This window comes from Podarcis bocagei, assembly GCF_964188305.1.
Source record: "Podarcis bocagei genome assembly, chromosome: 2".
Taxonomy (NCBI): domain Eukaryota; kingdom Metazoa; phylum Chordata; class Lepidosauria; order Squamata; family Lacertidae; genus Podarcis; species Podarcis bocagei.
The window spans coordinates 9,844,374-9,866,644 of NC_138126.1; the positions used below are offsets into that span (position 1 = coordinate 9,844,374).

General features: G+C 48.6%; 3 protein-coding genes across 3 annotated transcripts in view; all 3 read left to right on the forward strand.

The window, feature by feature from the left end:
* Positions 1-8,775, forward strand: part of LOC308580775 (zinc finger protein RFP-like) — a 127,868-nt gene extending 119,093 nt beyond the window's left edge. Inside the window, exons 6-7 of the mRNA XM_081182933.1 lie at positions 2,356-2,388; positions 8,039-8,775. Of these exons, the coding sequence (XP_081039059.1) occupies positions 2,356-2,388; positions 8,039-8,616 (611 nt within the window). The 3' untranslated portion in view covers positions 8,617-8,775. The remainder of the gene's footprint in view (positions 1-2,355; positions 2,389-8,038) is intronic.
* Positions 1-8,775, forward strand: part of LOC308581242 (zinc finger protein RFP-like) — a 29,443-nt gene extending 20,668 nt beyond the window's left edge. Inside the window, exon 7 of the mRNA XM_081183772.1 lies at positions 8,737-8,775. The gene's annotated coding sequence lies outside the window, so the exon portion shown is untranslated. The remainder of the gene's footprint in view (positions 1-8,736) is intronic.
* A 2,802-nt stretch (positions 8,776-11,577) lies between these two features.
* Positions 11,578-22,271, forward strand: LOC308581240 (zinc finger protein RFP-like). The gene is made up of 8 exons (XM_081183770.1): positions 11,578-12,046; positions 13,140-13,235; positions 14,216-14,446; positions 15,633-15,655; positions 16,859-16,977; positions 17,365-17,397; positions 19,576-19,605; positions 21,532-22,271. Exons 1-8 carry the CDS (start codon positions 11,621-11,623, stop codon positions 22,047-22,049), a joined length of 1,476 nt encoding a protein of 491 aa, XP_081039896.1. The 5' UTR covers positions 11,578-11,620; the 3' UTR covers positions 22,050-22,271.

The following is a 22,271-nucleotide window of genomic DNA, read 5'->3' on the forward strand; positions in this document are numbered from 1 at the left end:
GAAAGCGGCAGGGCAAAGGCAAAACCACTAGGACGAGTGTTTTCTAGACACAGGAAAAGCAGAAGTGTGGAGGAGCCCAAAGAAACACGGAGCTATTTTATTACCCCTTTGGAGGCATTTTATGCTGCAGGTGCTTTTTAAATTTCCAGTTGGAAAGTAGAATTTGAAATTTGGGGACTTCTGCGGAAGACAATTTGGGAAAGTTCCCTGGTAGGACTATCCTGTAGGCTTCCTTAAGTCTGAATTGCACAATGCAAACGGGATTAAAATTAATAAATTATAATCTAAGACAAGAGATGGGGTGGAATCTTCTCCTGAACCCACAAATATTAAATTTCCCTAAAATGCTGGTGGATTTTCATAAGGATTTAAAAAATAATAATTGTAAACAGATGTGGAAATGTGGCGAACTTGATACTGGAAAAATTAATAATTTCAGACTGGAAAAATAAAAGCTGTGAGAAACCAAAACTGGCTGATTCCGCCATCACTGCCCACAACCTTGCCATGTGCCAGGGAGACTGACATCCGAGGGCCAGGGTCTGAGGGGGTCTTCCTAGTGTGGCCTGAGGTGTGCAGTGAATTCCCTTCTCTTTTCCCCTCTAGGATGTGAGAAGGACCTTGCAGAGGTAAGTGGATCTGGCTCATTTCCATTAGCATCACTCCATGATTCCAGGATGCAAGAACCTCAGACATGGCCCTCCAGGGGCTGCAGGGGGGAGACTGTGGGACTCACTCCCTGAGGCATCTCACAGGTAAAAGCAGGGCCCCCTCTTCTGAACTTGTATCCCCCCATTTCTCCCTCCAAGGTTCAAGGTCAGCTGCCTCCTCCCTCCCTCCCCACATCACTTCACACAGGGATGGGGCCTCTTTTCTTTCTCTTCCACCTTCTGTTCATTGACTTTGGTAATTTCAAACATGTAGAAGAGAAAGTGCCAAAGATCCCTGGGAACAGCTTAGGACGTACCAGTATCTTTCCATGTCCCACTGGAAGCTCCCCAACTCAGCCCCTTTGAGGCACTGAGGGAGGGAAGGTCTGTTTGTCTAGAATGGGTTGGCTCTTCTTCTTGGGAGCGTTTCCAGCGTGAGAGGGTGAAGCTGGTCTTGAGTGGGGGGTGAAAGTCAGGTTGTTTGATGCCTCTGGAGGGAGAGTCCCATGGGGCATGGGGTTGCACACTTCCTGTGTGAGAGAGGGGGTGCAGGGAGGGTGGAGGTGTAGTGGTTAAGAGCGGTGGACTCGTAATCTGGGGAACCAGGTTCGATTCCCCGCTCCTCCACATGCAGCTGCTGGGTGACCTTGGGCCAGTCACACTTCTCTGAAGTCACTCAGCCCCACTCACCTCACAGAGTGTTTGTTGTGGGGGAGGAAGGGAAAGGAGAATGTTCGCTGCTTTGAGACTCCTTAGGGTAGTAATAAAACGGGATATCAAATCCAAACTCCTCTCCTTCTCCTTCTCCTCCTCCTCCTCCTCCTCCTCCTCCTCCTCCTCCTCCTCCTCCTTCTTCTAACATCCTCTGGAGAGGCTCAGGGAGGGAGGGATTGCAGGCACTCCATTTCAGGGGTTTGGCCCTTACGTCCTGGGACCTTCCCAGAAAGTTGTTATGGGGCAGCAGAGTTTGAAGCCATGGGAGCCCTCCGGTGATGTCGCACAGGGTTGCCTCTTGTCCCTTGTGCTGTTTAGCATCCTTACGAAGCCGTTGGCCGGGGCTTGGAGGTGGGTGTCAACAGATCACGTTGAATTACCTGTTGGGAAATAAACTTCAACTTTGTTCATGTTATTGAGATCTCCTGCAATAATTAGGGAGACGGTGCCACAATGGGGCCATTCATTGTTTTTCTTTTCACCAGGTATGAGAAAAGAGAGAGTCCAGAAAACCCACTGCCTTTCCCTCCAGAAGTGAGGAACAGGATCTTGGAATCCTGTGATCTAAATCACCTTGTGGAGGATACAATGAAACAATGGAAAGGTAATGAAAAATGGCTGCCAGGATTTCACACATGGAATTCTATTATTTCTGCAGAACTGAACATGCCAGGCTCTTACTGCATGGAATTGAGTAACCCCAGGATACCTTCCTTCTTGGGGCTCCAGCCTTCATTTCCTGTCCCCCAGAATGGCCCGTGTATATTGTGACCCTGGATCCTGTAAAGGAAGCCTGAACCAAAGTGTATCTGTTTTCAGTTATACGGAACCTCCTTTTCCTTTTGGTTACCAGTCTACACAATCTGGGGTTGTCCTGCTCTGAATGGAGTCAATTCAAGGATGCCACATTATGAAGTGTTACTTTTGTATGGAGATTTATTTCAGATGGAAGAGTGTTGCCCTTACACTTTATATCTTTTTGCTTCCTCAGACGCTGTGTTATACAGAAAACAGCTTCAGAAAGGTATATTTCCAAGGGAGGAACAATTTGACAGGAGGGATGGGGACTGATATTTCATGGATGTTGGTTCTCACATATAAGGAATCTCCCTTGCATTTTGTTTTCCGTCCACACAATCTGGAGAGGTTCTTTTGCGGCTTCTCTAGATTTGCTTGGATTTCTCCCTCGTGAAGTGTGTTAAAAAGGGCACCCGCAAGCACCCAGTCCCTCCTCCACCTCCTGCCCAGTCTGGTCTCCCAGCAGCAGAGCAAGGCCTGAGCTGCCTCCTCCTCAGTTTCAACCTCATCAGCCATCCCCATCTCCTGAGACTTCCCACTGTTCTTATGAGATCAGCCCCATTCCATGAGGAAGGACTCCCCATTGCATGAGACCCTTGGAATTACAGGGTAAAGCTCTGCCGATTCTTCCTCTGCAACCTGGTTTGTCAGCATGCTTGGAAATTCCAGTTTCAAGAGCCTTTTCCCACCAGTTTACTTGGCGCTGATGTTAACCTTCCTCCAGCCCTCCAGTACAGATTCCCATTTCATTTGTGGATTTTGTTTTGTTTTTTTTAAAAATATTTTTATTGGGTTTTCACATTTTATATAAACACAAACAACACACCAAAACAAACATAAAAAACAACAAACATGAATAGTTCCCGAAAATCTTATTTTCTAACCCTAGTCCTTGACTTCCCCCCACCCCCTCCCCTGCATCCCTATTCCCAAACTTATGTCAGCAAGTTGGCATTTCTTCCATCTTAATATTAGTCCTTTTATGAAAAACAAAAATAAATTTTCCCTAAGTTGGACCCCAATTCTCTTCCCTCGATTTCTCATTTTTTCTTACATAATTTTCTTAATACTAAACCCCCTGGTCTTGAGTGTTGTTTAAATTTAATACTTCCCTCCCTCCCCTCCCCGCTTTGCGTCCTTTCCCAAGACATGTCCAAATTAACAGTTTTTAGCCTGGATTCCGGATATCCGAGGCTCTCAATTCTCTTTTAGTCCCTCTCCGCCGGTTTTGTTGGTAGTCCTTTTTGTCTATCATCGAGTCTCGAAAGATTTCCTTAACAATCAATCCAGTCAGTCCATAGTCTCTTCCCATATTTAAAGGCAACTGCTGAGGAATTTCCACAAGGCCTAAGTCTTGCTGATAGTCAAAATCAAAGTCTATGTGGAGGCCCCAATTGTACTTCTTTATTTCGAGCTCCTGAATTCCATAAAGTCCCAGGGCCTCCACTTTCATCTTCTGTATCTTTCGTAGGCTTAGAGTGGATTTAATCCAATAGTCTCCTTGCTTGTGTTCTCCAGATGCCGGCTTCTGGTTAGTACTTTCCCAGATAACTTGTTCTCTTTCTTGTTTTGTCTTCTCCTCTTCTTTGTTTATTGTTTCAAATTCAGCTGTGGGTTCTTTCTCACTCAGGCCCTCATTACTTTCAGCAGAACTACTTGTTTCCAAATCCAAGGTCGTCAATTGTTTACTCATAGCTGTAGTCTGCTCCTGTAGGGTTCCCACCAGTGAGAACATTCTTTCGATTTCTCTCAGTATCTTTCCACCCACAGCCATTGTAATTCCACAGAATTCCCCCTAGAGGGAATCTGGTTACTGAGTAACCTTTTCTCCAACAATCCTCTGTCCTATTATTGTTTCTTTGTTTCTCAAGATTTTAGTTCAATTGTAACTCCTTTTAATCCGGAGAGGTCTTAAACAGCAATTTTTTTCACTATTAATAGTCCATTTGACAGCTTTTGACAGCTGTCAAATTCTGCTCCTCTATACAGGCTCCAAATCAGGTCGCTCCCGGGCCCGGGAGGGAGGGTTGTTTACCACAAAACAAAGACTCTTCCAACACTCCACTCTCCTGCTCAAATTTACCTTTCTAAATCTTGGAAGTTACTGTCTTTTCAAAACTCACCCTTTACAGGGTAGGCACTCCAGCTTAGTTCTTATTTCGTTGCTCTGGATCGTCTGCAAGGGGGGGTGTGGGGACTTCCTTTTAGCACACCCCCCGGTCGTCTCAAATTCAAAAGGTAAAAGTTTTAAAGTTCAGTTCCAAATTACTCACGGGTTCTTTTTTCAGTCCGAATTTCAAGGAAGGAAGTCAGCGCTCTCCGGTTATGGCTCGCGGCTTCGCTCAGCGGCGGTAGCGGTCGACTCTCAGTGCCACGCCGTCCCCTGTATCCCCTCCGTAGCCTTTAAAAAGGCTCATTGCGAATCAGGGGGGGCGCTTAAGGCACCCGCCGAGTCTTCAGTCCGCAGGCTTCCGCGCCTGCGGTTTTTAAGGGTCCCCGTGTCGCCGGCACGGCAAAGACCCATCCACCGCTGAGCCGATTCCCTCCGGAGCTCGGAGGGAATCCGCCATTTCCCGATCGCGCCAACCCGGAAGTCCTCATTTGTGGATTTTGAATGGTTGTATTCTGCCATTTTATAGCATGGTTTACCATTTCTGATTTCCCCATGGAATCATGGAATAGTAGAGTTTGAAAGGATCCCAAGGGTCATCTAGTCCAGTGTTTCCCAACCGGTGTTCCGCGGCACACTAGTGTGCCGTGAGACGTCGGCTGGTGTGCCGTGGGAGGGAGGCGGGCGAGTCGGGCGGTGAGAGGCGGCGGCGGCGAGGATCCGCGTCGAGCCGGGGGCGGCTCCGCGGTGGTGGTGCCGAGCGGCGGGGCAGCGCGTGCAAAAGGGAGGAGCGCGAGACAGCGGAGGAGGAGGAGGCCGGCATGTCCGGGCAGCAGCAGCAACAACAGCAGCAGCAACTCCCGCCGCCGCCCCCTCCTCCGCCCGCTATCGCCGCCACCACCACAACAGCCGCCGCCGCCTCAGCTGCCGCCGTCCCTCAGTCCCTCGCTCTGCTGCCTCCTCCCCCCCCACCCCCAAAGCTTGGAGGTTCCCCGGCAAGGGGGAGGGAAAAAAATTGAAAACTTTCACTTTCGTGCGTCCCTCCCGGCGTGACGCTGCGTGCTGACGTCACGGGGCTGTAATGGTGGTGTGCCGCGAGATTTTTTTCATTAAACAGGTGTGCCGTTGCCCAAAAAAGGTTGGGAAACACTGATTCTAGTCCATGGGTAGGCAAACTAAGGCCTGGGGACTGGATCCGGCCCAATCTTCTTCTGAATCCCACCCGCGGAATGTCCGGGAATCAGCTTGTTTTTACATGAGTAGAATGTGTCCTTTTATTTAAAATGCATCTCTCGGTTATTTGTGGGGCATAGGATTTTGTTCATTTTTTCCCAAAATACAGTGGTACCTTGGGTTACAAAAGCTTCAGGTTACAGACTCCGCTAACCCAGAAATATTACCTCAGGTTAAGAACTTTGCTTCAGGATGAGAACAGAAATTGTGCTTCGGTGGCGCGGCAGCAGCAGGAGGCCCATGACCTAAAGTGGTGCTTCAGGTTAAGAACAGTTTCAGGTTAAGAACGGACCTCCAGAATGAATTAAGTACTTAACCCGAGGTACCACTGTATAGTCTGGCCCCCCACAAGGTCTGAGGACAGTGGACCGGCCCCGTGCTGAAAATGTTTGCTGACCCCTGATCTAGCCCAACCCCCTGCAATGCTGGAATCACAGCTAAACACGTTAGTTGTTTTAATTCCTTAGGCCTACAGTTGTTGTCTTCCAATTACTTGTTTTATGATGTCATCTTTTGCTTAAAATAAGGAAACAACAGATGCTTTTAACCCTCTTTTTGCTTCCTCAGATGTCCAGTCTTTCAGAAATCTCCACAGAGGTAAATTTCACATCGATGCCCCAATTCACAGGAGGGGGGGGACTAGTGTTTCATGGGGGGTCAAGAGTCTTCTGTACAGTTGAGAACCATCCACCGCTTGACTCTAGCCCTGCTGTTTGTGCCACAAAGGCAGAGAAGGTGGACTTGAAGGGGGGAGAGAGAAACTTCCCAGAAGGATCAGGCGGAGGAGGGAAGAGTTTTCCTCCTGGCTAGAGAGAGTTGGGTTGCTTTTCCATCATGTGACCTTTTTTCAGGCCTGGTTGCCATGTGTCCTCTTTTTCCCAGCCATGTCTTCTATCTTCATGATCAAAATTTCTTAAAATTTGTATCGGGGCAGATTTCTAAAATTTGGCAAAATGTCCCCAAGTTTTTTTTTAATACCCATGAAATTTTTCATATTGCATTAGAGCAGGCATAGGCAACCTCGGCCCTCCAGATGTTTTGGCACTACAATTCCCATCATTCCTGACCACTGGTCCTGTTAGCTAGGAATCATGGGAGTTGTAGTCCCAAAACATCTGGAGGGCCGAGGTTGCCTATGCCAGCATTAGAGTCAGATCTAAGGCTAATCTGCAGCAGAGAATCACAAAAAAAGCATCTTAAGCTAGCGACATACTGTAAAAATCCCTTCTCTTGTGGCTGAACCAAAAGGACGCTGGCTCAGCTACAAGATCTTGGAGAAGGAGTCCGGGAGGGCAAGAGTTAAGACCCCCCTGCCCTTGAGGAGAGTCCACATGCAGATGTTCAACAGGTTAATAAATTGTTCTGTGCACACTTACGTTCAGAAATATGTGAACATGTGCCCAAATATTTCATGTGGCAAGTGAGGGAGCTATATGTATTATTCTTATTCTTTTGTTGTTGAAAGTTAAGAACATTGCTACTAGCAATATAGCACAGCTTCTATAGCCTACATGAGCTTCTATAGCATATAGAAGTGGTATTTCAAATGAGAATCATCATAGTGATCCATGGTTAAAAGTCGAAGTTGGCCAATGTGTCCTCTTTCTTGCTCTTCAAAATAGGGCAGCCCTACACTTGCCTATCATGACTGTCTCAACCCCAAACTGGTAACATTTTGAGTTATTCCCCGCTTCTCTCAGGGAACTAGTCTTAAGGTATATATGAAATCCCAAAGAGAAGCATGGAATAAGCAGTACTTTGTAAAATTGCCCTGCCACCTGCCTCCTCTTCCCTGGTGGCGAGGTCTAAACTTCGAAGATGGTTGGGAGGAAGGAGAGACCAAGTGGGTGAGAGAGATGGAGAACAGGAATAAACAGGCTCCCCACTTAACACGATTTTCACTTTTGTGCACGAGGGCCCAGAACATAACTCCCGCAAAAGTGAGGGGAAGCCTCTATGTGGTTTTGTGTTGTATTTTTATGCTGTGGACCACCCTCAGACCTATATATGATGGGCAATATGCGAATGTTGATATTATTATTATTATTATTATTATTATTATTATTATTATTATTATTATTATTATTATAACAACAGGGGGTCCTCCTCCCCCAGCCCAACCCAGAGGTCCCCAAAGGCCAATTCCCACAGAGATTGTCAGAGGAAAGCGGCTTCTCTCCTCTCCTGCCTCCTCCAGTTCTCCTCTCTTTCCTCTTAGATAACACAGAAGAGCTGAGTAAAAGGTTTCCTGGGTGGTTTTTCGGCTTAGAAAATGCCTGGGTTGAGAAGAGGGCAGGCACAATGTGCATTGAATATACGAAAGTGAAGGAAACTGATTTAAAAGCCAACCAGAAGATATTTATTCTGATGAGAGTCTGCAAGGAGGAGTCTCAGTCTTGCATGCGATGCAAATAAATCCCCTTGATCTGAAAGGGAACCTGGGTTTTCGGGTGTTTCTTGGATTACGATGTCCATCTCTCTCTCTCCGCTGACTCTGCCTGATCTTCTCTCTCCCTCATCTTCTACCCAACAGCAAATGTCACTCTGGATCCAGACACAGCCCATCCCGAACTCATCCTGTCCAAGGATGGGAAAAGCCTGAGATGGGGAGACAACCCTCAAGCCCTGCCTGATAATCCTGAGAGATTCAGCTACTATTTTTGTGTGTTGGGACGTGAGGGATTCACAGCAGGCAGACATTTCTGGGAAGTCACTGTGGGAAGTGAGGAATCGTGGGCTTTGGGGGTTGCCAGGAAGTCTGTGGAGAGAAAGGGCAGCTTCTCCTTTAGCCCTGAGGGAGGGATCTGGGCTGTGGGGAAGTGGGGAGGGAAGTACCGGGCCTGCACCTCCCCTGATTCCTCTCCTCTGTCCCTGAGTGAGAAGCCCAGGAGGATCCGGGTGACTCTGGACTATGAAGGGGGACGTGTGTCTTTCTCTGACGCTGACTCAGGAGCCGAACTCTACACGTTCTCAGGAGCCTCGTTCTCTGGAGAGACCCTCCTCCCTTTCTTTTATCTGAAGGGATATGAAACCCCCCCTCAGTATCTCCTGAGGAGACTAAATCTGCCTCTCTGGCCCAGCAGGAGTTTCTCTCCAGACCAGAGTGACTGATATAAAAAAACATTTACCCACCAGGAGAACCATGGGCAGTTTTTCAAGGGCCCTTTGAGAAGATTCATTTTCCTTCCTTTTCCCATTATTTCCTCTGCAGCTTACTTCTTAAAGAGACAGTCACACTTTTAACAGTCCCAATAAATCATCTTTTCCTCACCTTCAGTCTTCTTTTCCTGTTGAGATGTCTGATTTGGCAGAACACGAGACTCTTAATCCCAGGGTTGTGGGTTGGAGCCCCACGTTCGGCAAAGGTTTCCTGCACTGCAGGGGGTGGGGCTAGATGACCCTCAGGATCCAGCGCAACCCTGCAATTCTACGAAACCTTCTCTCCCCACAAAACCTTATACAGCTGTGAAAATGCATGCATAATTGGATTAATAGAGGACTAAAAAATGAACCCCTTCCCCCACATCAGGCAGGAAAGCTCCTTACTCTGGAGACCTCAGATGGGAAGAAAATAAAAAAGAAATTGAACAGGGCGTCAGCTTCAAATGTCCTCTGCAAATACAGCCTCCCCATCTCCACACGTTGTCAGAAATAAACCTCATTGCATTGAGTGTGGGGCTTCAGCCCAGTTATACGTGTTTAGGGTTGATGCATTAACGTTCTGTATTTACAGGCTGCATTCTGTATATCAGGGGCATCAAATGGGGTATCCTCTGGATAATGCTGGACTCCAACTCCCCTCTGACCCATCCAGCATGACCAGGGGTCAGAGAGGATGGGAGCTGCAGTCCGGCAGCTTCCGGAAGGGGCCCCATGGGCTGGGCTGCCCTATACATTTCGCAGGACACCTTCCCCGTGTCCCTCAGCCCCACCCCAAATGCACAATGCTCCCCCAAGGAGGGTCTTTTCAGCACCAGCTGCATCTGATTTCTCTCCTGGATACTAAGAGCTAGAACAGTGTTTCCCAACCGGTGTTCCGCGGCACACGAGTGTGCCGTGAGACATCGGCTGGTGTGCCGCGAGATGCCTGGAGGGAGTCGGGCGAGTCGGGCGGCGAGAGGCGGGGCGGCGGCGGCGAGGAGAGGCCGCGCCTCCTGCTGCTGCCTGGCGCTCCTCCTTGCAGCCGGCAGCGCTGCCTGGGCGCCTCCGCGCGACTCTGCCTCGCTGGGTTTGGTCTCCCAGCAGAAACGGGTCACACGCGCACCTCCCTCCCTCCCTCAGCCTGCGCGGAGGGAGAGCCAGAGAGAGGCATCGCTCCTGCGCGGCGGGAGAGGGAGCAGCCGGAGCGATGCCCCAAACGAAGGCATGGGACCGGAGGGGAAATCCTCTCCGAGGAGGATTGAGCGCAGCTGAGAGAAGCCTTTCGAGGAGCTGCCGTGTCCCCTGGAAACCCCCTTCCCAGCTCTGCCTGCCTGCCTGCCCAAAGCTTGGAGGTTCCCCGGCAAGGGGGAGGGGAAAAACTTTCACTTTTGTGCGTCCCTCCCGGCGTGACGCTGCGCGCTGACGTCACGGGGCGGGGCTTTAATGGTGGTGTGCCGCGAGATTTTTTTTCAGTAAACAGGTGTGCCGTTGCCCAAAAACGTTTGGGAAACACTGAGCTAGAACAACAAATGCCTGTGGAATTGACCTCTCTCAAAGATCTGGTAGGACTCTCCCTGGCTCCACTATCAGGGCCGCCGACTTCTGACCTGTGCAGCCTGATCTCCTTTTCCTGCATTTCCCATGGGGTGGTGGCACATGTCAAAATAAAGACACCTTTGCCGCCCCCCACCTGCCTGAGGGCCACCTCCCCTTGCTCCACCCCCTATATGATGTTGGCGATGTTTGTGTGTCATCATACGTTTCCCTGTGAGTTTCCTCTCACCCCGTGGAAGGACACAAAAGTCTCCCATTTGGTCCAGTGCCCAAGAGGGGCCACCCAGACGCCGTGGGACACCTGCAAGGAGGACCACTGTGTAAAACCTGCCTCCCTCCCCTCCTTGCAGTTTCCAGCACCTGAGATTTAGAAGCCTTCTGCCTCTGGACTGTGGAGGCAGAGCAGAGCCATTGTGCTTCACAGCCTAGTGCTCCATGAATTTGTCCCCAGCTCAATGGGTGGAGCATGATAGCCTTAATCTAAGGGTCACTGGCTTGAGCACCACGTTGGGCAAAAGATTCCTGCACTGCAGATATATGGACTTGGTGACCCTGGTTGTACCATTCAACTATGCCATTCCATGATTTTAAGTTGGCTGCCATCTCTGCCTCCAGTGGCAGTGAGTTCCATGGTTCATTTACACGCTCCACAACGAAATGCTTTTTTCCGTCCTGGATCTCCCACCATTCAGCTTTGTTTGGGGGCCACGACTTCTAGTGCTATGAGAATCTGCAACGTGGAGATAATGTGTCTCTGTCTCCCTGCCTCCATCCATCGTGGGGACCAGAGCAGTGGGTGGGCAGTTTTGTTTGTCCCCTCCTGGGGCCGGAAGCCTCAACAGAGAACTTTCTTGAATTAACAACAACAACTGGCCATCCGCCTATGTCTTGTGAAATAGATAAGGTGTGTGTTCTCCACTGCAAATCAGGATGTAACCAACATTTCTCCCTCTTTTTTTCTGTGGAATGTGGCACTTTTCAAGAATATTTGCTGGACGTATTCCCCAAATGAATTACCTGGTGCCCGATTAATGTCTTCTTCTGAATGAAGCTTTTTCCACACTCGGGGCATTCATAAGGTTTCTCCTCCACGTGGGTCCTTTGGTGTTTGATCAGCGTATCTCACTGAGAAAAGTTTTTCCTGCACTCAGGGCATTTGTGAGGCTTCTCTCCTGTGTGGATGTTCTGATGGTCAATCAACCTACAAGGATGATTTTTCTTTATTAACAGGAGGCAATCCAGAAGCATTCGCTGCTACTTGAGAAAACATTCAGCAATTGAAAAGACCTGGAGATATGTTGTTGTTGTTTTTTAAAAAATAAAGATCACGTGATCACTGAGTCATTTCCAGGAAGGGAAACTCCCAGTGGCTGAAAACTGAAAAAGCGAAACTTAACTGAGTCTTCAGCGCGAGGGAGCCATGGCTGCTGCAGGGGGTCACATCCAGAATCTCCGTGATGAAGCCACTTGCTCCATCTGCCTGGATTACTTCAAGGATCCAGTGACCATCCCGGAGTGTGGGCACAACTTCTGCCGATCCTGCTTGGTCCTGTTCTGGGGGGAATCGGAGGCGGAGGCTTCCTGCCCTCAGTGCAGAGAAAGAGTCCAGAGAAGGAGCCTCGTCTCCAACCGGCAACTGGCTAATATGGTGGAAATAGCCAAGAATCTCAGCCTTCAAGAGGGAAAGGAGGAAGGAGGGAAAGGAGGAGTCTGTGAGAAGCACCAGGAGCCCCTGAAGCTCTTCTGCAAAGTCCACGAAGCCCCCATCTGCCTGGTGTGTGACAAGTCAAAGGAACATGAAAATCACAAGGTGATTCCTCTGGAAGAGGCTTTCGAGGAATACAAGGTAGGAGATCCCTGGATCTGGAGGGGGAGAAATAAATAGCTGTGGATTCTTCTGGGGAGGTTTTCTTTTTAATTCTGAAGTCGAAAGTAGACATGGCATTGATTGGTCGTTGTTTATCGGCTTGGAAGCAGCCCAGGGGAAGCCTGAGGGATCCTGGGGTGGCTGGAGGGGGGAGTTGAAGTCTTTCTCTCTGCCAGGGGGACAAGGGGATCTTGAAATACTCACAACAGCTTCAAAGATTTGAACTGGGACCTTGGCAGGGAGAGAAAGGGTTAACCTCGTCCACATCCCCCAGCAAGGCTGCTTTGTACATATTTAGAACAGTAGAAGTGTGAATGGCACATAGACAACTAAGTACATGTCTCCTTTGGTTACCAGGATGCCTCCTCAATGCCCTGCAAAACAGAGAGCAGCAAGGGATCAGCTTTTTTTTGGGGGGGGGGGACCAGGACTGTTAGCCAGGAATTGACCAGATGGTGTAGGATCCCACCCCCCAAGTATCTGTTGGAAGCAGATTTGGGAGTGGGGAGTGGAAGCACCTACTGGTGGCTTATTCTGGGGGTGCCGTGGAGCCTCTGCAATGATGTTTTTGGGGGGCTGAGTATCTCCTCCCACCCCAAATTCTGAGACGCTCTGGTCTATCCCTGCATCTCTCGCCTCTTGGGCTGACCTCACTATCTCTTTGACGCTAGACTGATACATCCCAGGTTGGATCCTGCCTTAGCACTTCCTCCTCCTCTTCCCACTTCTCCCTGAGACCTCAAGGTGAGAAGTCAGGCTGGGACCCCCAAGGAAGGGAGAGGAGGCTGAGAGACCACTCCACAAGGGAGGGTGTTTGAGAAAAGGTGAGGGGCTGCCAGCTCTGCAGGCAAGGGGGGACCTAACTGGGATCCTGAGCCCCACAGGGGTGATGCAGATGAAGGTAGTTGATCCATGGAGCCGTGGACCCAAAAAGGCTGAAAACCTCTGTACTTTTATTTCCACCAGTAAATTACTTTGCTATTCTAGCAAGGCCACTGGGCGCAAGAAGCCATTATGATTTTCATCTCTCTGTGTGTCTCAATCAAAGCTGAGTTTTTCCTTTTCTCTTTAGGGAGAGATCTGTCGCCGCCTGGAGATTCTGAGGAAAGAGAGAGAGGAAATTCCGGCCTATCAAGCAGATCTGGACAAAGAAAGCAAAGACCTCCTTGTAAGTGTCTCTGTTGTTACTAGACAGGGAACAAGCACTTGAGACCTCCAGGTATAGGGCAGTATATAAATTCAATAAAGAAGAAGAAGAAGAATTGAGTCAGGACTGAGAAGTGATGGGGAAATCTGCCTGTTTCAGCTTTTCCTCATTTCTCATTTTTCATATCAGTCTGTTTATTAATTTATTGTTCTGAAAATGAATCAGATGTTAGGGTAGCTACCTCCTTGTATAAATATTTTGGTCTGTATTTTACCCTCATAAATTCTATTTTTGTGAATATTACCTGGCTGGGTCAAGCTTGAATATATCAGAATTTTAAAGCTCTGTTTTGGTCTCCATATTTTTTCAGCAATAGCGAATTAGGTAAGTTCACCTTTGAATGCCGCTAAATTGAGTTTATTTCCCCTTGTCATTTATTATGTGAATAGCAGTCAAGGAGAAGCCTGAGGACTTGTGAGCTGAAAGGGTGGAAGCATTTCAATACAAATCCTGATTTACCATAAATATTACTAAAGAACTGAATTCTAAATGTGCTCTCTTGTTCATTTTTAGGAAACTCAGGCTTTTTAAAACCTTTAAAGAAAACAGGGGAGCTATGGGGATGAACTCTGCACTTTGTTCTCCTCTGTTTCTGTTCCTTCCTACACCCCAGTCTAAACTGAGGGGTGTTTTATGTCCCTGGAGGTTCTCTGAACAAGTGTGAACTCTGGTTATGCCATGCCCCAAAGCATGCAGGGAACATCCATCGCTAGGAAAAAAGAGCTCCTTCCTTTAGGCTGTATCCGTCTGCAAAATAGAAGTCAACAGAAACAGCAATGGAGAGGGCCTCCCCTCAAAATAAAGGTTTTCTTCTTTAGCCACTGGAGGTTTCATGTCTATAGAAATATCAGAAGTGTCCTCCCTGTGGAATTCTCATAATTTTGTTTCTGTTGTTTTGAGACTAAGCCCCAAACACACTCAGACCTCCTCTTTTCTTGCAGAAATTAACAGAAACAGAGAGGCTGAAGATTGTGGAGAAGTTCAGAGAACTGCGCCAGTTCCTGGAAGAACAAGAAAAAGGTCTGCTGAATCACGTGGAAGAGGTGGAGAAGGAGATTGCAGGGAGAAGGGATGAGCAGCTGGCCAGACTCTCCAGGAAACTCTCCTCTCTTGAGAGGATCATCCAGGAGATGGAGGAGAAGAGTCAGCAGCCAGCAAGTGAACTCCTGCAGGTAAGACGGTGGCAGGAACAGCCCAAGGCTCCAGGAAAGGCTGCCTCCAATCCTTCATGTGTCTCTTTCATGTATGCAAGGAGTGCAGGGGCTCAGATGTTGGAGCCTCCAGTCAGGTTTATAATGGACAGGAAGACCCAAGATACCTGGGATGCTTAACTCACCTGAATGCAGACTAGAGATTCTTCTGTGTTCCAGATGGAACAGGAGGTGGTTTTCTGCTCTTTGCTGATGATTTGTCTCCAAATGCCTTCTTCTTGGCAATGCTGCCTTCCTGCCCTGGGCTGGGCTTCAGCGAGGATTCAGGCCTCCTTCTGACATGAGGCAGTCTCTTGACCAAGCTTCTTTTCCCGTTCCCTGCACAACTTCTGGGTTGATCCCCTTCACAATGGATACAGAGCGGCCCAAAATGGTGCTCCGTCACAGTGACGAAAGAACAAGACAGAGGGACTCATCCTGTCCCACCCCTTTCCTCAAGGAAAACCTGCTCTCTACTGCTGAATGAGAGCAAACATCAGCCAGGTTTTCTCCGGATTGACGTTTGCTTAGATGTTGAACTAAGGAGCCGGTTTTCCCTGAGGGAAAGCGGCAGGGCAAGGGCAAAACCTCTTGGACCCGTGTTTTCTGGGCACAGGAAAAGCAGAAGTGTGGAGGAGCCCAAAGAAACACTGAGCTGTTTTATTACCCCTTTGGAGGCATTTTATGCTGCAGGTGCTTTTTAAATTTCCAGTTGGTAAGTAGAATTTGAAATTTGGGGACTTCTATGGAAGACAATTTGGGACAGTTCCCTGGTAGGATTAATTTGTAGGCTTACTTACGTCTGAATTGCACAATGCAAATGGGATTAAAGTTAATAAATTATAATCTAAGACAAGAGATGGGATGGAATCTTCTCCTGAACCCACAAATATTAAATTTCCCTAAAATGCTGGTGGGTTTTCATAAGGATTCTTAAAAAATAATTGTAAACAGATGTGGAAATGTGGAGAACTTGATACTGGAAAAATTAATAATTTCAGACTGGAAAAATAAAAGCTGTGAGAAACCAAAACTGGCTGATTCAACCATCCCTACCCACAACCTTGCCATGTGCCAGGCAGACTGACATCCAAGGGCCAGGGTCTGAGGGGGTCTTCCTAGTGTGGCCTGAGGTGTGCAGTGAATTCCCTTCTCTTTTCCCCTCTAGGATGTGAGAAGGACCTTGCAGAGGTAAGTGGATCTGGCTCATTTCCATTAGCATCACTCTTTGAAGCTGAGATGCAAGAACCTCAGACATGGCCCTCCAGGGGCTGCAGGGGGGAGACTGGAGGACTCACTCCCTGAGGCATCTCACAGGTAAAAGCAGGGCCCCCTCTTCTGAACTTGTAGCCCCCCAATTCTCCCTCCAAGGATCAAGGTCAGCTGCCTCCTTCCTCCCTCCCCACATCACTTCACAGAGGGATGGGGGCTCTTTTCTTTCTCTTCCACCTTCTGTTCATTGACTTTGGTAATTTCAAACATGTAGAAGAGAAAGTGCCAAAGATCCCTGGGAACAGCTTAGGACGTACCAGTATCTTTCCATGTCCCACTGGAAGCTCCCCAACTCAGCCCCTTTGTGGCACTGAGGGAGGGAAGGTCTGTTTGTCTAGAATGGGTTGGCTCTTTTTCTTGGGAGCGTTTCCAGCGTGAGAGGCTGAAGGTGGTCTTGAGTAGGGGGTGAAAGTCAGGTTGTTTGATGCCTCTGGAGGGAGAGTCCCATGGGGCATGGGGTTGCACACTTCCTGTGTGAGAGAGGGGGTGCAGGGAGGGTGGAGGTGTAGTGGTTAAGAGCGGTGGACTCATAATCTGGGGAACCGGGTTCACGTCTCCGCTCCTCCACATGCAGCTGCTGGGTGACCTTGGGCCAGTCACACTTCTCTGAAGTCACTCAGCCCCACTCACCTCACAGAGTGTTTGTTGTGGGGGAGGAAGGGAAAAGGAGATTGTTAGCTGCTTTGAGACTCCTTAGGGTAGTAATAAAACGGGATATCAAATCCAAACTCCTCTTCTTCTCCTTCTCCTCCTCCTCCTCCTCCTCCTCCTCCTTCTTCTAACATCCTCTGGAGAGGCTCAGGGAGAGAGGGATTGCAGGCACTTCATTTCAGGGGTTTGGCCCTTACGTCCTGGGACCTTCCCAGAAAGTTGTTATGGGGCAGCACAGTTTGAAGCCATGGGAGCCCTCCGGTGATGTCGCACAGGGTTGCCTCTTGACCCTTGTGCTGTTTAGCATCCTTACGAAGCCATTGGCCAGGGCTTGGAGGTGGGTGTCAACAGATCACGTTGAATTACCTGTTGGGAAATAAACTTCAACTTTGTTCATGTTATTGAGATCTCCTGCAATAATTAGGGAGACGGTGCCACAATGGGGCCATTCATTGTTTTTCTTTTCACCAGGTATGAGAAAAGAGAGAGTCCAGAAAACCCACTGCCTTTCCCTCCAGAAGTGAGGAACAGGATCTTGGAATCCTGTGATCTAAATCACCTTGTGGAGGATACAATGAAACAATGGAAAGGTAATGAAAAATGGCTGCCAGGATTTCACACATGGAATTCTATTATTTCTGCAGAACTGAACATGCCAGGCTCTTACTGCATGGAATTGAGTAGCCCCAGGATACCTTCCTTCTTGGGGCTCCAGCCTTCATTTCCTGTCCCCCAGAATGGCCCATGTATATTGTGACCCTGGATCCTGTAAAGGAAGCCTGAACCAGAGTGTATCTGTTTTCAGTTATACGGAACCTCCTTTTCCTTTTGGTTACCAGTCTACACAATCTGGGGTTGTCCTGCTCTGAATGGAGTCAATTCAAGGATGCCACATTATGAAGTGTTACTTTTGTATGGAGATTTATTTCAGATGGAAGAGTGTTGCCCTTACACTTTATATCTTTTTGCTTCCTCAGATGCTGTGTTATACAGAAAACAGCTTCAGAAAGGTATATTTCCAAGGGAGGAACAATTTGACAGGAGGGATGGGGACTGATATTTCATGGATGTTGAACCGTCTGTTCTGCAGACTTTGGGACCCCCATCAATGGCGTCACTCTGGGAAACAGTCCTCTAGTGGTGTTTGGGTTCTTTCTATGTCCCATGAATGAACTGGGAGGGAGGTTGAAGGCTTGGATTGGGGGCAGAGCTTGTCCCTGTAAAGAACCTGCTCACCAGTCTGAGTTCCATTCCTGCCTATAGACTAGTATCCTGGTTTCACCCTCCATTTTACAGATTTTGCTTTCTTTCATAAAATGTATATACTGCTCAATTGTGGGGGAAAGCCTCAGAGCCTTACAATATCTTACAAAACCCTTAAGGAAAATCCTGCAGGATCAGTCCAGTGTCCCTGGTTTCTGGTTCTCACGTATAAGGAATCTCCCTTGCATTTTGTTTTCCCTCCACACAATCTGGAGAGGTTCTTGTGCGGCTTCTCTAGATTTGCTTGGATTTCTCCCTCGTGAAGTGTGTTAAAAAGGGCACCCGCAAGCACCCAGTCCCTCCTCCACCTCCTGCCCAGTCTGGTCTCCCAGCAGCAGAGCAAGGCCTGAGCTGCCTCCTCCTCAGTTTCAACCTCATCAGCCATCCCCATCTCCTGAGACTTCCCACTGTTCTTATGAGATCAGCCCCATTCCATGAGGGAGGACTTCCCATTGCATGAGACCCTTTGAATTACAGTGCAAAGCTCTGCAGCTTCTTCCTCTGCAATCTGGTTTGTCAGCATGCTTGGAAATTCCGGTTTCAACAGCTTTTCCCCACCAGTTTACTTGGCGCTGATGTTAACCTTCCTCCAGCCCTCCAGTACAGATTCCCATTTCATTTGTGGATTTTGAATGGTTGTATTCTGCCATTTTATAGCATGGTTTACCATTTCTGATTTCCCCATGGAATCATGGAATAGTAGAGTTTGAAAGGATCCCAAGGGTCATCTAGTCCAGTGTTTCCCAACCGGTGTTCCGCGGCACACTAGTGTGCCGTGAGACGTCGGCTGGTGTGCCGTGGGAGGGAGGCGGGCGAGTCGGGCGGTGAGAAGCGGCAGCGGCGAGGATCCGCGTCGAGCCGGGGGCGGCTCCGCGGTGGTGGTGCCGAGCGGCGGGGCAGCGCGTGCAAAAGGGAGGAGCGCGAGACAGCGGAGGAGGAGGAGGCCGGCATGTCCGGGCAGCAGCAGCAACAACAGCAGCAGCAACTCCCGCCGCCCCCTCCTCCGCCCGCTATCGCTGCCACCACCACAACAGCCGCCGCCGCCTCAGCTGCCGCCGTCCCTCAGTCCCTCGCTCTGCTGCCTCCTCCCCCCCCACCCCCAAAGCTTGGAGGTTCCCCGGCAAGGGGGAGGGAAAAAAATTGAAAACTTTCACTTTCGTGCGTCCCTCCCGGCGTGACGCTGCGTGCTGACGTCACGGGGCTGTAATGGTGGTGTGCCGCGAGATTTTTTTCATTAAACAGGTGTGCCGTTGCCCAAAAAAGGTTGGGAAACACTGATTCTAGTCCATGGGTAGGCAAACTAAGGCCTGGGGACTGGATCCGGCCCAATCTTCTTCTGAATCCCACCCGCGGAATGTCCGGGAATCAGCTTGTTTTTACATGAGTAGAATGTGTCCTTTTATTTAAAATGCATCTCTCGGTTATTTGTGGGGCATAGGATTTTGTTCATTTTTTCCCAAAATACAGTGGTACCTTGGGTTACAAAAGCTTCAGGTTACAGACTCCGCTAACCCAGAAATATTACCTCAGGTTAAGAACTTTGCTTCAGGATGAGAACAGAAATTGTGCTTCGGTGGCGCGGCAGCAGCAGGAGGCCCATGACCTAAAGTGGTGCTTCAGGTTAAGAACAGTTTCAGGTTAAGAACGGACCTCCAGAATGAATTAAGTACTTAACCCGAGGTACCACTGTATAGTCTGGCCCCCCACAAGGTCTGAGGACAGTGGACCGGCCCCGTGCTGAAAATGTTTGCTGACCCCTGATCTAGTCCAACCCCCTGCAATGCAGGAATCACAGCTAAACACGTTAGTTGTTTTAATTCCTTAGGCCTACAGTTGTTGTCTTTCAATTACTTGTTTTATGATGTCATCTTTTGCTTAAAATAAGGAAACAACAGATGCTTTTAACCCTCTTTTTGCTTCCTCAGAAGTCCAGTCTTTCAGAAATCTCCACAGAGGTAAATTTCACATTGATGCCCCAATTCACAGGAGGGGGGGGGGGGACTAGTGTTTCATGGGGGGTCAAGAGTTTTCTGTACAGTTGAGAACCATCCACCGCTTGACTCTAGCCCTGCTGTTTGTGCCACAAAGGCAGAGAAGGTGGACTTGAAGGCGGGAGAGAGAAACTTCCCAGAAGGATCAGGCGGAGGAGGGAAGAGCTTTCCTCCTGGCTAGAGAGAATTGGGTTGCTTTCCCATCATGTGACCTTTTTCAGGCCTGGTTGCCATGTGTCCTCTTTTTCCCAGCCATGTCTTCTATTTTCATGATCAAAATTTCTTAAAATTTGTATCGGGGCAGATTTCTAAAATTTGGCAAAATGTCCCCAAGTTTTTTTTTAATACCCATGAAATTTTTAATATTGCATTAGAGCAGGCATAGGCAACCTCTGCCCTCCAGATGTTTTTGCACTACAATTCCCATCATTCCTGACCACTGGTCCTGTTAGCTAGGGATCATGGGAGTTGTAGTCCCAAAACATCTGGAGGGCCGAGGTTACCTATGCCTGCATTAGAGTCAAATCCAAGGCACCCGGTTAGGCTAATCTGCAGCAGAGAATCACAACAGAGCAGCATCTTAAGCTAGCGACATACTGTAAAAATCCCTTCTCTTGTGGCTGAACCAAAAGGACGCTGGCTCAGCTACAAGATAAAGAGAAGGCGTCCGGGAGGGCAAGAGTTAAGACCCCCCTGCCCTTAAGGAGAGTCCACATGCAGATGTTCAACAGGTTAATAAATTGTTCTGTGCACACTTACGTTCAGAAAGATGTGAACATGTGCCCAAATATTTCATGTGGCAAGTGAGGGAGCAATATGTATTATTATTATTCTTTTGTTGTTGAAAGTTAAGAACATTGCTACTAGCAATATATGACCACTTCTACAGCCTACATATAGTAGGGGTATTTCAAATGAGAATCATCATAGTGATCCATGGTTAAAAGTCAAAGTTGGCCAATGTGTCCTCTTTCTTGCTCTTCAAAATAGGGCAGCCCTACACTTGCCTATCATGACTGTCTCAGCCCCAAACTGGTAACCTTTTGAATTATTCCACACTTCCCCCAGGGAACAAGTCTTATGGTATATATTAAATCCAAAAGAGAAGCATGGAATAAGCAGTCCTTTGTAAAATTGCCCTGCCACCTGCCTCCTCTTCCCTGGCGGCAAGGCCTAAACTTCCAAGATGGTTGGGAGGAAGGCAAGGAGAGACCAAGTGGGTGAGAGAGATGGAGAGCAGGAATAAACCGGCTCCCCACTTAACACGATTTTCACTTTTGTGCACGAGGGCCCAGAACATAACTCCCGCAAAAGTGAGGGGAAGCCTCTATGTGGTTTTGTGTTGTATTTTTATGCTGTGGACCACCCTCAGACCTATATATGATGGGCAGTATGCAAATGTTGATATTATTATTATTATTATTATTATTATTACTATTATCAGAACAGGGGGTCCTCCTCCCCCAGCCCAACCCAGAGGTCGCCAAAGGCCAATTCCCACAGAGATTTTCAGAGGAAAACAGCTTCTCTCCTCTCCTGCCTCCTCCAATTCTCCTCTCTTTCCTCTTAGATAACACAGAAGAGCTGAGTAAAAGGTTTCCTGGGTGGTTTTTCCTCTTAGAAAATGCCTTGGTTGGAAGGAGGGCAGGCACAATGGACATTGAATATAAGAAAGTGAAGGAAACTGAGTTAAAAATCAACAAGGAAGTTATTTATTCTGATGAGAGTCTGCAAGGAGGCGTCTCAGTGTCCCATGCAATGCAGAAGAAATCCCCTTGATCTGAAAGGGAATCTGGGTTTTTCGGGTGTTTCTTGGATTAGGATGTCCATCTCTCTCTCTCTCTGCTGACTCTGCCTAATCTTCTCTTTTCCTCATCTTCTTCCCAACAGCAAATGTCACTCTGGATCCAGACACAGCCCATCCCCAACTCATCCTGTCCAAGGATCGGAAAAGCCTGAGATTGGGAGACAAACCTCAAGCCCTGCCTGATAGTCCTGAGAGATTCAGAGGCTACTCTTGTGTGTTGGGACGTGAGGGATTCACAGCAGGCAGACATTTCTGGGATGTCACTGTGGGAAGTGGGGAAGGGTGGGTTGTGGGGATTGCCAGGAAGTCTGTGAAGAGAAATGTCCGCTTCTCCTTTAGCCCTGAGTTCGGGGTCTGGGCTGTGGGGAAGTGGGGAGGGAAGTACTTGGCCTGCACCTCCCCTGTTTCCTCTCCTCTGTCCCTGAGGGAGAAGCCCAGGAGGATCCGGGTGACTCTGGACTATGAAGGGGGACGTGTGTCTTTCTCTGACGCTGACTCAGGAGCCGAACTCTACACGTTCTCAGGAGCCTCGTTCTCTGGAGAGACCCTCCTCCCTTTCTTTCATCTGTGGGGAAATGAAACCCACCTCAGTATCTCCTGAGGAGACTAAATCTGCCTCTCAGGCCCAGCAGGAGTTTCTCTCCAGACCAGAGTGACTCATATAAAAAACATTTACCCACCAGGAGAACCTTGGGCAGTTTTTCAAGGGCTTCTTTGAGAAGATTCATTTTCCTTCCTTTCCCCAGAATTCCATCTGCAGCTTACTTCTTCTTAAAGAGACAGTCACACTTTTAACAGTCCCAATAAATCATCTTTTCCTCAC